This window comes from Lepidochelys kempii, chromosome 10 (assembly GCF_965140285.1).
Source record: "Lepidochelys kempii isolate rLepKem1 chromosome 10, rLepKem1.hap1, whole genome shotgun sequence".
In the NCBI taxonomy this organism is placed as follows: domain Eukaryota; kingdom Metazoa; phylum Chordata; order Testudines; family Cheloniidae; genus Lepidochelys; species Lepidochelys kempii.
The window spans coordinates 81,991,801-82,010,639 of NC_136389.1; the positions used below are offsets into that span (position 1 = coordinate 81,991,801).

At 42.4% G+C, this 18,839-nt stretch overlaps 2 protein-coding genes across 6 annotated transcripts in view; one reads left to right on the forward strand and one right to left on the reverse strand.

Moving 5' to 3' along the window:
* The window catches only part of GLCE (glucuronic acid epimerase), a 110,662-nt gene that overhangs the window by 73,375 nt on the left and 18,448 nt on the right, over positions 1 to 18,839 (forward strand). The window lies entirely within an intron of this gene.
* Positions 7,624 to 9,538, reverse strand: LOC140917970 (myb/SANT-like DNA-binding domain-containing protein 7). The gene is made up of 2 exons (XM_073361501.2): positions 8,704 to 9,538; positions 7,624 to 8,114 (listed from the first exon to the last, which is right to left on the reverse strand). The coding sequence occupies exons 1-2, from the start codon at positions 9,284 to 9,286 to the stop codon at positions 8,056 to 8,058; spliced, it is 642 nt and encodes a 213-aa protein (XP_073217602.1). The 5' UTR covers positions 9,287 to 9,538; the 3' UTR covers positions 7,624 to 8,055.

The window sequence follows — 18,839 nt, forward strand, 5'->3', positions numbered from 1 at the left end:
GAGTCACAACAACAAATTTAACATTCAACTTTTTTTAAAAAAAATTTAATTTAAAAATTAGATTTATTTTATTTTGTTCCTATCCACGCTTGTCTCACCCCTGGGGAAGCTAGGAAGCCATATGTTCTTATGAAACAGTAGCACAGAGGAGACGGTGCAAATATCGGGCTCCTGTCTTAACGTTTGTTGAAATGGAAAATATATAAATCTCAAACTTGCCATTAAAAAGCTAATAGGCTATGCTGTTGAATGCAGAAAGCGGCAAACCCACTCCTCTGCCGTGAGTAAGTGGGCTGCGTGCTGGGGAATGATGTATGTTGGAAGAATTTGCTCTGGAGAGGCTACTCCATTCTCATGCCTCCTGTAGACTCAGGCCTGTTCTCATTCTCCTGGAACAGGACAGGATGAGCCACAGTGTGAGAGATCCCGTGGCCACCCATACTTCCCTCTTCTCTGTGCTGTCCTGCAAGAGGCTCATTTAAAGCAAGTCTCTGTGCCATGCTGGGGTCCATACTCTGCATGGACCCCCACATCAAATCCTGCTTTCTTGTTTAAGCGTACTGCACCAGTTCTGCTACAAAGCAGATTTTTAAATTAAACAAATAATTGATGAAGCAGTAAACTAGAAAATAATTTTAATTCCTTCCTAGATCCTGAAAACTAAAGTCAGTAATTCAGTTGCTAGCAAAGAGAAAATGTTCAAATGGTACATTTGAATTCCTTAACGTATTGTAGGGATGGCTGAACATAGTACTGTAAAACCTGCTTTTTCCAAGTTTGCATCTGGAAGTTTTGGCACTATACATCTGGTCAGTCTCTGTTTTGAGAACTGGCTTCTGGGTCCCCATGGACTGGCATTTCCTCATGGGGCTAGGATAAGTGTCCAGAGGGGTACTGCTAAGAAGGTAGAAGTATCTGCTTGAGCTATTTAAAAAGTGGCTTCTGAGCTGAATGCGCAAGCAGATGAGTGTAGTAGAGCTCTGTAGTAGCCAGTGCAGTCCAGAGTAGGTAACTACAGTACAGTGAAAGATGATGTGCCAACAAACACCAAAAGAAATTAAGACACTTCTTAAAAACAAGCATGTGAATTTGTTTGCAATTTTACCTGTTTAATGAAAGGACCCTGACTCCTGAAATAGTATATTACAAGATATAGTGAAAGATTTTGTTTCCCTGAGAGGCTAGTTACAGTGGTTAGACGTCGCTGTCTTGAGACTTGTGGCATTTAGTGTATTACAGTTTTAAAGCATAAAAATGAGAGGGTGAAGAAACTGTTTCATCTTTGCTTAGGCTTCTGCTTCATCTATTTGTGTGGTAACAATATAATGCTTAGTAGCTTAAAAAGCATAGTAATATTTTTGTAAGAAGTAGCTAGATTTTGGAGTTTGTGCCGTTAACAAGTGTTTTAATAGCTTCATCCATCTGGAGATCAAGTAGATTTATTCCTGTATGCTAAATGAGCTCCTAATCATGACAGAAATTTCCACTAACTCTGTTTTTCCCAGTATGGCACATAAATATGGTACAAAATTTAAATGAATTGTAACAAAGCTTTGTTAAATTCTAATTCAGTAGAATGACAGAGGCATCGTAGAGACAAGGTGGTTGAGGTAATATCTGTTATTGGACCAAATACTGTTGGTGAGACAAACTTTAGAGCTTACCTAGAGCTCTTTTTCAGATCTGGGAAACTAACAGTGTCACTGCTATATACAAATTGGAACTGGTTGTTTAGCATGAATAGTTAACAACAACAAGGTGAGTGAGCTTCCTAGACATGAAGAGCTCTGTGTAGCTCAAAAGCTTGTCTGTCACCAACATGAGCTGGTCCAATAAAAAATATTACCGTAGCCATCTTGTCTGTCTAATATCCTGGGACCATCACAGCTACATAGCTGCACACAACAAAGACATCTTTTGCATTCTTACTTTGATAACTGAAGGCCTGACTTTTAAAAATAGCATGTAACTGGATGTCTGATTTGCACATCCATTTAGCACAAGTGCACCCACAAGTTGGGTAATTGTGCACATAAGCTGAATTCTGGCTGTTGGCCGTGTAACTCCTGTAAATGTCTCAGGCTCTGTCATCTAACCTAAAATGTTTGTGTCAATGTAGATTTAGGAGGACACCACTGAACTTTGACCTAGAGCAGTTTTTCAAAATTAATATAATCTGGTGGGGAATGCTTTCAATAGTCTGTACAGCATGAGTGGGGTTGAGAAAGGAGGGAAGGAGGCAAGCACCCCTACAACTTACACTTAAAAAGGTCTTATGTTTGCTATGTTAGCTCTCTATTGTTTAACAACCCTTCCTGATGACATTACTGCTGCACAGATAAGTTGGCTTCTGCTGCATGAGAAACCCAGTAATAATATTATTTGTCAAGCGTAGAAAGATTAACAGTCTAGCAAAGACTGTGGTTTAGATGTCCTTCAATTCTATTACAAAAGAGTTTAAAATAATGTACAGAATTACTTGTGATATATTAAATCTGGATAGGTTTTATGAAATTCTATAATGTAAAACTAATGCTTTCTTGCAATTATAAAGACAGGTTATCTACTATGTAACTTCAGTGATTTGAATAATAATCTTATGTGAAAGGAAAAATGCAAAAAACTCAAACAAAATGAAACCGCCACCCTCATTTAACAAAATTGGTTTACTTTGTCCATTCCCCGGCATCAAGGCAGAATCAACTTTCTTATTGATAAACCATTCCTGATTAACTTTACAGACTAAGGATAGACCTATATCGGTACTGTGTGCTGCTGTTTATTTTTAGTGTGTATATATATGTATATCCATAGTGCAAAAATGTTGCAATTTGACGTGGAAGGTAGTTTGCATATATTGCCTTTTTGATAGTCCAGCCTGTGTTAGCTGTCTGTGCTTATGTGCGCACAGATGTGCTTTTTGTCAGAACTGAAAAACATGAGGGAACTTGGCCCTGAAGAGGGACAGGTCACAAGGGAATAAGTGAATATGCTTTTTCTAAGGTGGGTCACAAGGGAATAAGTGAATATGCTTTTTCTAAGGTGATCTAACCTTCAGTTCTCACCAAATCTGTGTCTAGCGACGAGCTAAGTGCAAATGAAAATGGTATCAGTTGTGCAGTTTTACACAAAAATCTTGTAAAAAATATGAATATACTGAGCGTGGCTGTCATTGAAACTAAATAAGGAATCCGCTGTGTTTTAAGTGAGGTAATGATTACAAATACACTGATATAAAATTATAGTATGCTTTTTAAAACCACTCTTACCTCATCACAACAATGTAATGTAAATAGACTTCTGTTCTAAATCTAAGCAGTAGATGGAATTTGTTGAACAATAAAGGAAATTACATTAGGCTGTAGTCACATTAGAGAATTGTAGGGTATATTACTGGACACTTTGTCATTTTACTTTACAATTTAGATCTTCCTTTCATGTGGTATACAGATGGAATATTACTAACTGCCATAATTAAATAGTAAATCTGTCTTGGAGTCAGCCAGTGTAGCATAGTGATCTAGATTCAATTAGGTTAGGTCTATTCATTTGTATTTGTACATTATTATAATTTCTCAGCACAAAATGAAACCATATATATTGTTCAAATTCTCGTCTGATTTTATTTAATCAAAATCTATTAAAATGCTAACTGTATATAGATTAAATGCAGATTAATTATAATTAATGTATTAAATTAGGCACTTGTATTCTAACCAGTTTTCACAGGTTAACAGTCAACTAAAACCTACTTACTAAGATATTTTAATGCCTCTGCCAACGTGTATATTTATTAAAATAAATGCAGCCATATTCTCACCTACTTCTCAGTTCTGCCTATTTCAAAATTGTCGTTCTAGTTTTGTTGCATCATCTGCTGCTGTGGGAATAAATATGTTGTGAAGCAGAATTTGGCAAACATTCATGAAGCCAATTCTAGTAACAAATTATCTTTAATTAGCTTTCGAAGGGCAGCCTTAGTGTTTGGGAGCATTGCAGAATTCCTGTCAGCGAGGCTTTATAAATGCTGAAAAAAATCTGGCTTTCAAGTCTTAAGTAAACATCAGTGGTACAGAAGTACAATGGAGTTTTTATTACATTATTTTCCTATGAAGGAAAATGACGACAATTGAGACCAACTGAATGGTTTCTGTAGTATTGAGCATGACTGCTTAAATATACACTTTCTGCTTCTAACTTTTTTCTTCAGTCTTACGTACCTATAGCAAGATTTATTTTTCCCATGATTGTGATCAGGATATCGGTTGGAATTCTAGTCTCAGATTTATTTGGTTGCTAAATTGTTGTTGGAATGTGGTTTTTGTTTTTCTTTATCATATTTAACATATCTCAGATTGGCAGTCACTATTCCGTGGTTTTTTTCCCCCTTGACTAAATAGTTTAGCTTCAAAGTAAATAGGTAGCTTATCACTACTCAGCGGAAATCCATGGTCTTCAGTTAAAATGTAGGCTTTCTTCATACATAGTAAACAGAATGTCAGTTCTGAGAAGTTTAAAATCTCGGTGAGCAACTTATTTTTGACTATTTAAACACATTACTTTTTAAACTGAATACTCTAATGTATTACCAACTGATGCAGCCTGTTTGGAAAATGTTTGTGCTTCGTGCTTGCTAATGTTTCTCTGCTTTCTATACAGAAAGACAGCTAGAATTTAATAATTTGAAGAAGCTTTATGTAATCATTGAATTTAGTCCATTCAAGACTGAGCCATACAATGTTAGGAAAAAAACCAGTAGCGCTAAAAGAGCCCATTGACTGTGGTTAGCAGATTGCCTGGGTGTGCAATACATGTCCATGCTAAACAGGGGCAACTGAAGTGATTGTAAAATGCTGGAAGCTACCATCACCTTATCTACACTATGGCTCTCACTCTTGCAGGTGAATTTGTGGCACCGCTGGTGGGATTTTTCCCCATAAACTTCCTAACCTGGATACAGCCAAAAAAAACCTTGAGGGTGAGGCAGGAGGTGATTTTAAGATCAAGTGGGCACTACAATCATTGCAGACGTGATGGATGTCCTATCTGGGAGAAGGTTTAATATATGTTTGCAAAGTGTTCAGACTATAGTAGTACAAAGTAGTGCCTCTTGGTGACATCTGCCATAACAATGCTACACGTCATCTAAGAGCTATTTTGTGGCATACAGACAAGTTGTACTCTTGGTAGAAGTGCTTATGTAATCCATTAGTTTGGTTATGCACGGATCCTTTGAGAGAAGATAGGGTGAGCAGGGGAACTTGCTCTCTGCCTCAGGGTATGTCTACACTACGAAATTAGGTCGAATTTATAGAAGTCGGTTTTTTTGAAATCGGTTTTATATATTCGAGTGTGTGTGTCCCCACAGAAAATGCTCTAAGTGCATTAAGTGCATTAACTCGGCGGAGCGCTTCCACAGTACCGAGGCAAGCGTCGACTTCTGGAGCGTTGCACTGTGGGTAGCTATCCCACAGTTCCCGCAGTCTCCGCTGCCCATTGGAATTCTGGGTTGATATCCCAATGCCTGATGGGGCTAAAACATTGTCACGGGTGATTCTGGGTACATATCGTCAGGACCCCGTTCCCACCCTCCCTCCCCCCGTGAAAGCAAGGGCAGACAATCATTTCGCGCCTTTTTTGTCTGCTGCCAGCCAAAGATGTAAAGGATCGATGGAGTGGGTCAGAACAAGAAATAGACCAGATTTGTTTTGGACTCATTTTCCTCCTCCCCTGTCTAGATCACACTGCAGTCAGTCACAGAGAAGGCGCAGCGAGGTTAATCTAGCCATGTATCAATCAGAGGCCAGGCTAACCTCCTTGTTCCAATAACAACGATAACTTTGGTGCACCATTTCTTATTGGAACCCTCCGTGCAGTCCTGGCTGAAATACTCCTTGATGTACAGGCACACCCTTTGTTGATTTTAGCTCCCTGAAGCCAACCCTGTAAGCCGTGTCGTCAGTCGCCCCTCCCTCCGTCAGAGCAACGGCAGACAATCGTTCCGCGCCTTCTTTCTGTGCGGACGCCATACCAAGGCAAGCATGGAGGCCGCTGAGCTCATTTTGGCAATTAGGAGCACATCAACCACCACACACATTATCCAGCAGTATATGCAGCACCAGAACATGGCAACGCGATACCGGGCGAGGAGGCGACGTCAGCGCGGTCCCGTGAGTGATCAGGACATGGACACAGATTTCTCTGAAAGCATGGGCCCTGCCAATGCATGCATCATGGTGCTAATGGGGCAGGTTCATGCTGTGGAACACCGATTCTGGGCTCGGGAAACAAGCACAGACTGGTGGGACCGCATAGTGTTGCAGGTCTGGGACGATTCCCAGTGGCTGCGAAACTTTCGCATGCGTAAGGGCACTTTCATGGAACTTTGTGACTTGCTTTCCCCTTCCCTGAAGCGCATGAATACCAGGATGAGAGCAGCCCTCACAGTTGAGAAGCGAGTGGCGATAGCCCTGTGGAAGCTTGCAACGCCAGACAGCTACCGGTCAGTTGGGAATCAATTTGGAGTGGGCAAATCTACTGTGGGGGCTGCTGTGATGCAAGTAGCTCACACAATCAAAGATCTGCTGATATCAAGGGTAGTGACCCTGGGAAATGTGCAGGTCATAGTGGATGGCTTTGCTGCAATGGGATTCCCTAACTGTGGTGGGGCTATAGACGGAACCCATATCCCTATCTTGGCACCGGAGCACCAAGCCGGCTAGTACATAAACCGCAAGGGGTACTTTTCGATAGTGCTGCAAGCTCTGGTGGATCACAAGGGACGTTTCACCAACATCAACGTGGGATGGCCGGGAAAGGTGCATGACGCTCGCATCTTCAGGAACTCTGGTCTGTTTCAAAAGCTGCAGGAAGGGACTTTCTTCCCAGACCAGAAAATAACTGTTGGGGATGTTGAAATGCCTATATGTATCCTTGGGGACCCAGCCTACCCCTTAATACCATGGCTCATGAAGCCGTACACAGGCAGCCTGGACAGTGGTCAGGAGCTGTTCAACTACAGGCTGAGCAAGTGCAGAATGGTGGTAGAATGTGCATTTGGACGTTTAAAGGCGCGCTGGCGCAGTTTACTGACTCGCTTAGACCTCAGCGAAACCAATATTCCCACTGTTATTACTGCTTGCTGTGTGCTCCACAATATCTGTGAGAGTAAGGGGGAGATGTTTATGGCGGGGTGGGAGATTGAGGCAAATCGCCTGGCTGCTGGTTACGCGCAGCCAGACACCAGGGCGGTTAGAAGAGCTCAGGAGGGCGCGGTACGCATCAGAGAAGCTTTGAAAACCAGTTTCATGACTGGCCAGGCTACAGTGTGAAAGTTCTGTTTGTTTCTCCTTGATGAAACCCCCCGCCCCTTGGTTCACTCTACTTCCCTGTAAGCTAACCACCCTCCCCTCCTCCCTTTAATCACCGCTTGCAGAGGCAATAAAGTCATTGCTGCTTCACAGTCATGCATTCGTTATTCATTCATCACACAAATAGGGGGATGACTACCAAGGTATCCCAGGAGGGGTGGTGGAGGAGGGAAGGAAAATGCCACACAGCACTTTAAGCACAGCACTTTAAAAGTTTACAACTTTAAAATGTATTGAATGACAGCCTTCTTTTTTTTGGGCAATCCTCTGTTGTGGAGTCGCTGGTTGGCCGGAGGCCCCCCCACCGCGTTCTTGGGCGTCTGGGTGTGGAGGCTATGGAACTTGGGGAGGAGGGCGGTTGGTTACAGAGGGGCAGCAGTGGCAGTCTGTGCTCCAGCTGCCTTTGCTGCAGCTCAGCCATACACTGGAGCATTCTGGTTTGGTCCTGCAGCAGCCTCAGCATTGAATCCTGCCTCCTCTCATCACGCTGCCGCCACATTTGAGCTTCAGCCCTGTCTTCAGCCCGCCACTTACTCTCTTCAGCCCTCCACCTCTCCTCCCGGTCATTTTGTGCTTTCCTGCACTCTGACATTATTTGCCTCCACGCATTCGTCTGTGCTCTGTCAGTGTGGGAGGACAGCATTAGCTCGGAGAACATTTCATCTCGAGTGCGTTTTTTTTTCTTTCAAAGCTTCACTAGCCTCTGGGAAGGAGAAGATCCTGTGATCATTGAAACACATGCAGCTGGTGGAGGAAAAAAAAAGGGACAGCGGTATTTAAAAAGACACATTTTATAAAACAGTCGCTACACTCTTTCAGGGTAAACCTTGCTGTTAACATTACATACATAGTACATGTGCTTTCGTTACAAGGTCGCATTTTGCCTCCTCCCACCACGTGACTACCCCCTCAACCCTCCCCCCTCCCCGTGGCTAACAGCGGGGAACATTTCTGTTCAGCCACAGGCAAACAGCACAGCAGGAATGGGCTATACTGAGTGTCCCTGAAGAAAAGCACCCTATTTCAACCAGGTGACCATGAATTATATCTCACTCTCCTGAGGATAACACAGAGAGAGAAAGAACGGATTTTGGTTGAATGCCAGCAAACATACACTGCAATGCTTTGTTCTACAGTGATTCCCGAGTATGTGTTACTGGCCTGGAGTGATAAAAGTGTCCTACCATGAAGGACGAAATAAGGCTGCCCTTCCCAGAAACCTTTTGCAAAGGCTTTAGGACTACATCTAGGAGAACCGCAAATGCCAGGGCAAAGTAATCCTTTCACATGCTTGCTTTTAAACCATGTATAGCATTTTAAAAGGTACACTCACCAGAGGTCCCTTCTCCGCCTGCTGGGTCCAGGAGGCAGCCTTGGGTGGGTTCGGGGGGTACTGGCTCCAGGTCTAGGGTGAGAAACAGTTCCTGGCTGTCGGGAAAACCGGTTTCTCCGCTTGCTTGCTGTGAGCTATCTACAACCTCCTCCTCCTCCTCATCTTCTTCGTCCCCAAAACCTGCTTCCGTATTGCCTCCATCTCCATTGAAGGAGTCAAACAACACGGCTGGGGTAGTGGTGGCTGAACCCCCTAAAATGGCATGCAGCTCATCATAGAAGCGGCATGTTTGGGACTCTGACCCAGAGCGGCTGTTCGCCTCTCTGGTTTTCTGGTAGGCTTGCCTCAGCTCCTTCAGTTTCACACGGCACTGCTTCGGGTCCCTGTTATGGCCTCTGTCCTTCATGCCCTGGGAGATTTTCACAAAGGTTTTGGCATTTCGAAAACTGGAACGGAGTTCTGATAGCACGGATTCCTCTCCCCAAACAGCGATCAGATCCCGTACCTCCCGTTCGGTCCATGCTGGAGCTCTTTTGCGATTCTGGGACTCCATCATGGTCACCTGTGCTGATGAGCTCTGCATGGTCACCTGCAGCTTGCCACGCTGGCCAAACAGGAAATGAGATTCAAAAGTTCGCGGTTCTTTTCCTGTCTACCTGGCCAGTGCATCTGAGTTGAGAGTGCTGTCCAGAGCGGTCAGAATGGAGCACTCTGGGATAGCTCCCGGAGGCCAATAACATCGAATTGTGTCCACAGTACCCCAAATTCGAGCTGGGAACGTCGATTTAAGCGCTAATCCACTTGTCAGGGGTGGAGTAAGGAAATCGATTTTAAGAGCCCTTTAAGTCGAAATAAAGGGCCTCACTGTGTGGACGGGTGCAGGTTTAAATCGATTTAATGCTGCTAAATTCGACCTAAAGTCCTAGTGTAGACCAGGGCTCAGTCTGACTAGAATTAAACCTTAGTGCAGAGTCGCTTCCTGAGAAAGCAGGCTTTGGTGCGTGGGCAGAGATTTCTGGAAGAAGGGTTTGTCTGCACACTGTTGTGACCGTCTCCATTCCCAGACTATTGTGTACTTGTAAGAGTATGCATGCTTTATTTATGGTATATCCAGACTCCCTGTCACTGTTTCCTCCACTGGAAAGCTGACTTCCGTAGCCGCAGACATCTGTTGCCTCTTGGCAAAGGATGAGAGACATTGGGTTCAGAATGGGACACTAGTTTTGGAAGAAGGGGCAACAGTACTTATATTTCCATTTATTTAGAACATTAGGAGAGAATCCTAGTATCTGAAACGAGATGGTGGGGAATTGGGATCAAAAAGCCACATGAAGGAATTACTGGAAATCAGGTCTCCTGCTCAACTTGCTATGAGTTGTTGTTTCTTCCACAAATTCTGAGCCTGCTGGCTGTGACTGAACAAGCACAAATGAGCCTGTATTTGGATGCTTGTGGCATACAGCTCTTGGAAAATAGGCAATTTATAGCTGGGATCAGGTATGCTTTGCTTTTCTGTGGCTGGGGAGTTGGGTGCTCCAGAGTTTTAATTTTAAAAAAAAAATCTAGCCTATATCACTGTGAGGCAAACCTTTAAAAACACTCACTACATGCCAAGGAATGGCAGGCCTATTGTCTGTAGCAATGATAGCTATAAGGGAGGTGTGAACTGCCATGTTCATCTCAGTGGGGTGCTGAGTGGGAAACCACCAGTGATGATTTAAGGATTAACATTGTTCATTGCTGAGTGTTTTAGGAGAAACATTCAGTTAATGTGCTTTACCCCACAATCACACACTGCCTCCCACCATTTCCCAGGCATCCAAAGCCACAACTGTCTTCTCCCCAGCTCCCCAAACCTCCAGTTTACCCCTGCTTTCTCTAGTGCCATTGTGCATTTTCAGCAGACAGGTCTGCATCCCATAAAAATGCAAGGCTAGTATACAATTAATTAAATACTGTGTTCAGTAGTACAGGGAACTATGTACTGACTGTATTCATTTTCATATTAGGTTTTTTTAACGGAGGTATTTTATCTAAAAGCTGCCCTAGAATCTCTAGTATACCACACTGGAATGCTGTGAAATCCAGACACATACCCCCCCACCCCGCTGCCTAAATTAGACCATGTTTGCCAAGGAGTGACCTACAGAAGGTCAATGACCAGTTAAGTAGCTATGTAAACATTATGGCGATGGCTTCCTCAGGGTAACTATACACAAACCCGCTACAGTAGCTCAGTGTAGGAGTGGCACATTTTTGGATGAAGAGAGAATCCCCCAGTACGAAGTCTTGCAAAGCAGCTCTCTAGAATGTGAAAAGGATATTTGCTAAATAAAAAATAGATATAGCTCCTTTGGCTGGTTCATTTTCTTGTAGAGTTTAATAAGCTTGGTCTCTCCAATTTCCCTTTTCTTGTACAGTATACCTTTCTTTCTTAACTGCAGACTGAAAAGGAGTACTAGTGGCACCTTAGAGACTAACCAATTTATTTGAGCATAAGCTTTTGTGAGCTACAGCTCACTTCATCGGATGCGTTCCAATGAAGTGAGCTGTAGCTCAAGAAAGCTTATACTCAAATTGGTTAGTCTCTAAGGTGCCACTAGTCCTCCTTTTCTTTTTGCGAATACAGACTAACACGGCTGCTACTCTGTTAACTGCAGACTGTTCACTATCGCTATAATCTGGAAAGGAGATTAGTGCAAGTTCTGACACTGCTCTTTATCCTCTAGTGAAGCCTTCCCCCTCAATTCTACATCTCTGCATCCTCCTCACAAGTGAGAATTCTTCAGATTGAATAAAGATGAACCCTGCATCTTTAATGGCAAATATGACTGGGAACAGCTTGTAAGGTGAAGTTGTCAGAATTACATTAGCATTTCAAACTAGCGAGTACAGTAGCTTGAGGGGGGAAAAACCAACTTGCCCTTCTTAGCATATATCAAGGCACACTGAATTTACAAAATGATAACCTGGTTCTGTGTTTTGAAGGCATGCCAGAACGGCAAGCTAAGGGTTTTGGCCAGCAAATTGCAGGACCTATTTTGCTGCATTTACCTGATACCGAAATTTTGTAAGGAAGGTAGAACAAAATTCTCTTTTAAGTAGCATATGGAAGATTTTTCTGTAGACCTGAACTGTGTTTGGTCCTGTCTGTTTGTTTACCAAATCAATTTGTAAGTGGTGTTCTTCTATTTGTCTTTTTCTATGACTAATTATCAGTTTCTTAAAAAGAAAAGGAGTACTTGTGGCACCTTAGAGACTAGCCAATTTATTTGAGCATAAGCTTTCGTGAGCTAAACTTCCATCTGATGAAGTGAGCTGTAGCTCACGAAAGCTTATGCTCAAATAAATTGGTTAGTCTCTAAGGTGCCACAAGTCCTCCTTTTCTTTTTGCGAATACAGACTAACACGGCTGCTACGCTGAAACATATCAGTTTCTTGTGAACTGTATGTAGCATAGTTAAGGTTAACAGCTTCATTGTAACTTTTTTTTAGTTCCCAGGACCTGGATTCATCATCTTACTTCTCCCTCCCCCCCCCCGCGAACGTCTGAAAAGGGACCAAGCAGCCTTTTTGTTCTATCCAGCACTAAAAAGCATGCGTTTAAAACACCTTCTGGAGGAAAAGTCATGGCAATAAATAGTCTAGGTCTAACATGGTAACAAAGCCCTTTCTTGGGACGTTTTTCTTGCCATCTAACATTACTTTACAAGAGAGCTTGTTATGGTTGCATTATGATTTATTTTTAGTGAACAGGCAATAACCTTGAACCTTTAGCCCTGAACCTTTTATCATAAATAGACTGTCTTACCTGAAAAGTTCTTTTCTTCTTCACCAATCTGCACTTTGGGTTAGTCTGTTGTGATTTCCTGACCCTCAGGCACATCCTGCTGACACTGCTCATGCAAGTAGCCTGATTTGGAATCAGCTGAGCTATTTGCTTGTGTAAGGTGAGCACGGTTAGGCACTTCTATGGAATTCCTTGGTACTAACATCTCTCCTCCATCTGAAGGCTCCAGTTTAAGGCCCTGTCCACACTAGGGGGCACTTCACTGTTATAGTATACCTCAGAGCTCCTTGGGCTAGCCTACACTATAAAAGTTTTGCCAGTATTGCTCTGCTGGCAAACCCCCCTTGTGGAGACACCGCTTGTTCTGCCAAAAAGAGGTCTTTGGCCTATATACTTAAGCTGCCTATACTAGCAAACGAACTCTTGCCAGCATAAGCTGTGTCTCCCTTGGATTTTTTTCAGGCGTAGCTGTGTTGCTTAAGGGTGAGACTTTATTTTTTCACATGCCTGATGGATATGACAATACAATTTTGTAGTATCAACCTGGTCCAAGTGTGGATGCCAATTTATAGCAGCAAAATAATGCTTTTACTGGTAGAACTTATTTTTTTCCTCTCTCTTCTCCCCGTCACTCAACTGAAAAAAGCTCTACCCATAAAAAGCACAGTTTTTCAGGTATAACTGTGTCTATATTAGGGACTTTGCCAGCACATCATGTGGGTTAGGGCTCACTCCTGTTCACATCCTGACAGACGTAGGTGTGCTATCAGAAGTCTGTCATGTAGACAAGGCCTAATTCCTCCATATCAAGCTTTTCCCCAGTTACATCCTGTCAGGCCTTGGAACAAAGACACCCTTTGACATAGACTTATGCTGTCAGGAGCCTGTCTTTAGTCCGGGAGACAGAATGATGAGTAGACAGTCTAATAGGAGGAGAGGGGTTTACATGATGTGTTTAAAAATCCTTGCCAGGACGTCGGAAAAAATCCTTGCCAATAATTGGCTTGAGCCTGCCTACCTGAAAATGGAACCAAAGGTTAGTTTGCAGTTTTCAACTAAACCCATCATTCTGATGAAGTTTACACCTTAATTAGTTATCTTGACACCTTCCCCTCCATCCCCCCATCCCCATTCTAATGCTTCAATAGTGTTGAAATTGCCTTTGTAAACTGGAGTTTAAAAGATTTTGTTTTAATTTAGGGCAACAATGGTTCCCTAAAAAGTCCATCCACACTTTCAGTTTTGAAATGCTAACAAATTGGGTCAGCCTGTTGCAAAACTGGGTCAGTGTACTGCTCATTCTTTCATGGGATTGTGAGTTGTGTGCCAAATCAGAACTCAGCTTGCCAAAGCTGTGATGATACCTACCCTCAGGTCATTCCAGACTTCTGAAATGTACAAGCTGCAGTAACCACTTGAAGTCTGATTGTTTTTCCTCATTACTTCTATCTTAGTGATCCATCATAAATCCCCAATATTGATTCACTTGGGTCACTCTCTTCTGAGTGCCAGTGTTTCCTCCCAGAATCCTGTCTTTAATTCTTTCACCAGTAGTCTGTTTGTGAAAGATCTGTTTCCTGCTCCCAGAGCACAGGATTTCTGTGCCCTTGAAGCCCTAAGAAATACGCACAGATCCACAGTTATTTTCCACCTGTCTTCAAGACCTTTGCTTGGATACAGTATATGTCCATCCAAGTTAAGGACTCCTTTCTGAGCCTGTCTGCTGCTCCTGCTTAATCATATGCAGGTCTTACCATTTAGCTATACAAGCTACCCCTCCCTTTCTTTGCAGCTGTGCACATTCCCTCACTCCCAGACTGTACTGACCTTCAGAGCAAGAGACTGGGGTGAAATGCTGGCCCTGTGGAAATTGATGGGCATTTTGATGCTGACTTCAGGAGAGCCAGGATTTCACTCCAGCATTCAAATATGGGTCACCTGAGAAGCCATGCTGCACAAACAAACCACAGTGGCGGCTTATCCTCTGTGGCCCTCCAAATGGGAAGGTTTGTGATAGCCATACACAGACTTCCATTTTCCTTTGGCCATTGTCACTGTAAACTAGAACTGTTGGCCTTTGTTCTTCCCTAATGTCATTCCCCGGGGAGAGCAGCTAAGGCAGGTCTTTAAATTGTTCAGAAAAAAATTGCCAAGTACCAAAACGCCCTGGGAGGTTAACTTTTTATTCTGTGCTTGTAGCTACATACAAAGGGACTTCCTCACGGATGTCCAATTATTGCTGGACACATTTCCATATTCCCATGGATGGTCAGCAAAACATCCTGTGCTTTTTAGCTTGCTAGGATCAATACATTTGGAATACAGATCTTCCTTGTTTGGCTGAGTCACAGCTGCACACGCCTTCACAAGCGGAGCTGTATAAGGCAGGTACCTGCCCTTCCCTACACACATTCTGCAGTAAAATGTTCTCTTTTGGGGCCCTGTCCTAGGTGCCTCGCTAACCCAGAAGACCATTGTCCACAGCTTGTGGAGTTGGTTTTGAGCTTTCCCTTTCTTTGTGTGAATCCTTTCTTCAGGAAAACATCTGTTCCTGCTTACTCTGCTCTCAGTTTGCTTTCCCTTCCTTTGGGTAACGTTTAGTTATTGCTACTTCAGTCCCATCCATCTGTACTAGTGTTGGCCAGTTCAGAAAAGATCTTCTTGCCTACTTTCTTCTGCTACTGTTCCCTCGTTAAAATACTAACCTGTCCGTTTGATTTATCTCTAGTCAGTAAATTGCTCTGGGAAGGTTTATCTAGAAATATGTTTAGTCCTGCAGTTTCTCAACTGATTTGAAGAGCAGATAGCTAAACTCACTGGAAGATCACATAGAATCATAGAATATTAGGGTTGGAAGAGACCTCAAGAGGTCGTCTAGTCCAATCCCTTGCTCAAAGCAGGAAACCAACTAAATCATCCCAGCCAGGGCTTTGACAAAAAACCTCTAAGGATGGAGATTCCACCACCTCCCTAGGGAACCCATTCCAGTGCTGCACCACCCTCCTAGTGAAATAGGAAATTTCCTAATATTCAGCGTAGACCTCCCCCACTGCAACTTGAGACCATTACTCCTCGTTCTGTCATCTGCTACCACTGGGAACAGCCTAGCTCCATCCTCTTTGGAACCCCCCTTCAGGTAGTTGAAGGCTGCTATCAAATGATCACTTCCCTTGATCTGCTGGCAATGCTCCTACTAATGCAGCCCAATGTGCCGTTGGCCTTCTTGGCAACAAGGGCACACTGTTGACTCATATCCAGCTTCTCATCCACTGTAATCCCCAGGTCCTTTGCTGCAGAACTGCTGCATAGCCAATCAGTCCCCAGCCTGTAGCGGTGCACGTGTTTAGCTGCTTCTGATTGTTGCCTGTTTGCTGTTCTGGGGTGTGCACCAGTTTGGCCCGGAGTAACCTAGTCAAGAAAAAATTTAGCAAGTAAACAGGTCTGTTAGTTCCTGTATGTTAATCTGTAGGTGATGAGGTGAGTCTTGAACAAAGGAGCATCTGCAAAACAAGCTGTTATAAATATGTATTGGATTCCTGCTGGAGCCCTTCTCATCCACCAAGCTTGCTTTGGATTTGGTTACTGCTGTAGATAGGAGTTGATGGTTAGAGGCTGTGAAACAGTTTACATCCTCCTTTGCCATGACCTCTTTATAAATAGGTCTTTTGTGTCCAGTGGGCAAGGAGACCTGACAACAGCCTGGACCCATGAGCTGCTTACCTTTAGGGGATTCTAGTGCAAGGTGTCCTTGCATATTAGTTGTTTGCGGTGTTGTAGCCATGCTCATCCCAGGATATTCGAGATAAGTTGGGTGAAGTAATGTCTCTTATTGGACCAACTTCTGTTGGTTAAAGACAAGCTTACACAGAGCTCTTTAAGAATAAAAGATATTACCTCCCCCACCTTGTCTCTCTAGTTCCAGGGACCAATACGGTTACAATAACATTGCATTAAATTCTGGCATTCTCAGCCCAAGGTATAAAGTGACGCCTCATTTATAATTCTTAGCACTGAATACCAAGACTTCTTTGCTTGCAGACTTAATATAACAGTAGTAGCAGGAATAGTTGAAGTTTTAGTTTTTGTTTAGCCTAGTTTTTTATTCTTTGTACTCAAAACAAAGAATGTTGACACTTCATTTGTGCGTCAAAATAAGTTGTTCTAAGTTATATCCATTAACGTGTTTAAAATTGACTGGTTATTTTCTCTGTAAAATATTGTGTATTTCCTTGCATATTAATTATGATTCTGTGAAGTAATTTTTGCTTCAACAAGTATATACTGAACTTTCAGAGGTAACTTGGATTCACTATATTTTTAGAAAAGTATTCTTTAAAGGTAACTTTGATCTCCAACTTGAGATCCTTAGGTGTTATCACAACAGGAACAGAGTCCCCATTATACTGGTTAATACAAAGAGACATGAGAGGGGGAATTGGTCACAATAACATCAAACAAATGTGTGCATGGATTAGTTGTAGGTCTCAATAGTCACAGGTAGTAACGGCTTTTAAAAGCTGAGCAGTTGAGTGTCAGGCTGTTTAGAAATACTTGCATTTTGCTAATATCTATAACACTAATGGAAACTTCAGCGAAAGATGCTGAATCTTTATGAAAGATAATCTAATCTATACCTTCAGTTATGGTGTGAGAACTCTCAGCACACCTCCAGAGATTCTCCTAGAATACTCCAGCAAAATCCAGGAAGACCAGACATAATATCCCTGATATTTCCTTGATATACAGAGAGAGCAGACCCTCCCATATATGCTACCTTACATTTTATTTCAGGATTTTAAAAAAAAATATTCCTTTTATATATCATAATGAAGAACAAAAGGCACAGTGTCAATTTAAAACAATCCTTTGTAGGCCTGCTTTACATTATTGAGACTTGTACAGTTATTGGTCCATCCATTTACCTCTAGTGTGTACACTTGCTTTAAAGATTAAGGAATGTCTCAAAGTGTAGATGTGTATGCAAGTTCAGAGAATGTTTGTGTTCTTTTTCTTGGTAACTATGGGAATTTGTCTAACAACTACATTTCTCCACCTTTTGCTTGTTCAGTACCCAAAATCCTCTCTCTGGTTTCACAGTTGGTTGCTGTGAAGTTGTCGTAAACCTGAATTGTGACTTTAGGGGAGGAGCTGATGAGTAGTTCAAAAACAATTATCTTTACATGTTAAATATTTTTCATAATAGAGAAAAAGGGTAACATACAGAAAATATACTGACTGCTAGAAAAATGTGTAGACATATCCATAAAAATTTTCTGGTAGCTCTTTTAAAAACCTTGCCACTTTAAACTTCACTCAGTGAGCAGACCTTAAACTGCTGCACAGGCTGCTGGATAGATTGCACCAAGTGAGATCTGCAATGTGTGTCAGGATTGAGCATTCAGAAATGCGAAAAGTAAGGGAGGAAAGGGACTTGTTGGTTGCAGATATTTGATCCGTTTTTTAACTTGAGTGCTGGATACCTCTTGTTTTGTGGTGTCTTCAGCTAATGTTCATAAAGATTGCATGTGTTTTTTAAATACTATTTTGGGGTCCTAGTTAACGTGGTGTTTAGGGGGCCAATTACAAATATTTTTGTAGTAATGAACTTAGGCTAGAGCAAAACAGAAAATGCTTAATTCCAACATTAATGTTCCAACACTTTCCCATCTTTCTTGAGTGCATCAGGAATGCTTTTCTCCTTAGAATGTGATGCAAAGCTCACTGAAGTTAATGGAAAGACTTCCATTTATTTCAATGGGCTTTGGATCAGGCCCTCTTCATTGCACAATAAAATCTCATATGATGGTTCTTCCAAAATGTTTCACTTTTTTCTTTCTGAATCGTTCTAGTTAAAATACATTGCTTATCATGAAAGTAAAATATACAGGCACCAGGCAACCTTTCCCACAAAGCTTCATGTGCTCTTTAACCCCAAACTGCAGCAGTGCCTAATCCTCCATTTACAGGCTTCTGAATGGAGGTGAACGGTTGCCGCTGTGATCAAATATGCTCACAATCCTGGACTGCGAACACCATTCTCTTCCACTTGTGAGCCAAATGCAACTTGGGACTCATCTCCAAGTGGTACCTAGAAGATGGTTAGCCATGCCATTGCTGCCAGTCTGAACTGTCATTTTAGAAGAATGGTATGCATCAATCTGTGTGACCCAAGTGAAGGAAACACACCAGGGAGGCCATATTTCATAGGCAGCAACTCAGAGTATTGGTGGTATAGGATGACAGGTCTTGCTCATGACACTAACTCTGGCATACACAGAGAATTCTAATCAGAAGGCAGGCCAAAGACTCTCTTTCTTAATGATAGATATTTTGAAGTTTGGTGGTT

Excerpts from the sequence above, each read along its gene's own strand:
- LOC140917970 (XM_073361501.2), bottom strand. The coding sequence starts at position 9,286 with ATGCAGAGCTCATCAGCACAGGTGACCATGATGGAGTCCCAGAATCGC. Across the intron at positions 8,115-8,703 it reads AGGCGGAGAAGGGACCTCTG|CTGCATGTGTTTCAATGATC; the intron begins GTGAGTGTACCT and ends TTCCTCCACCAG.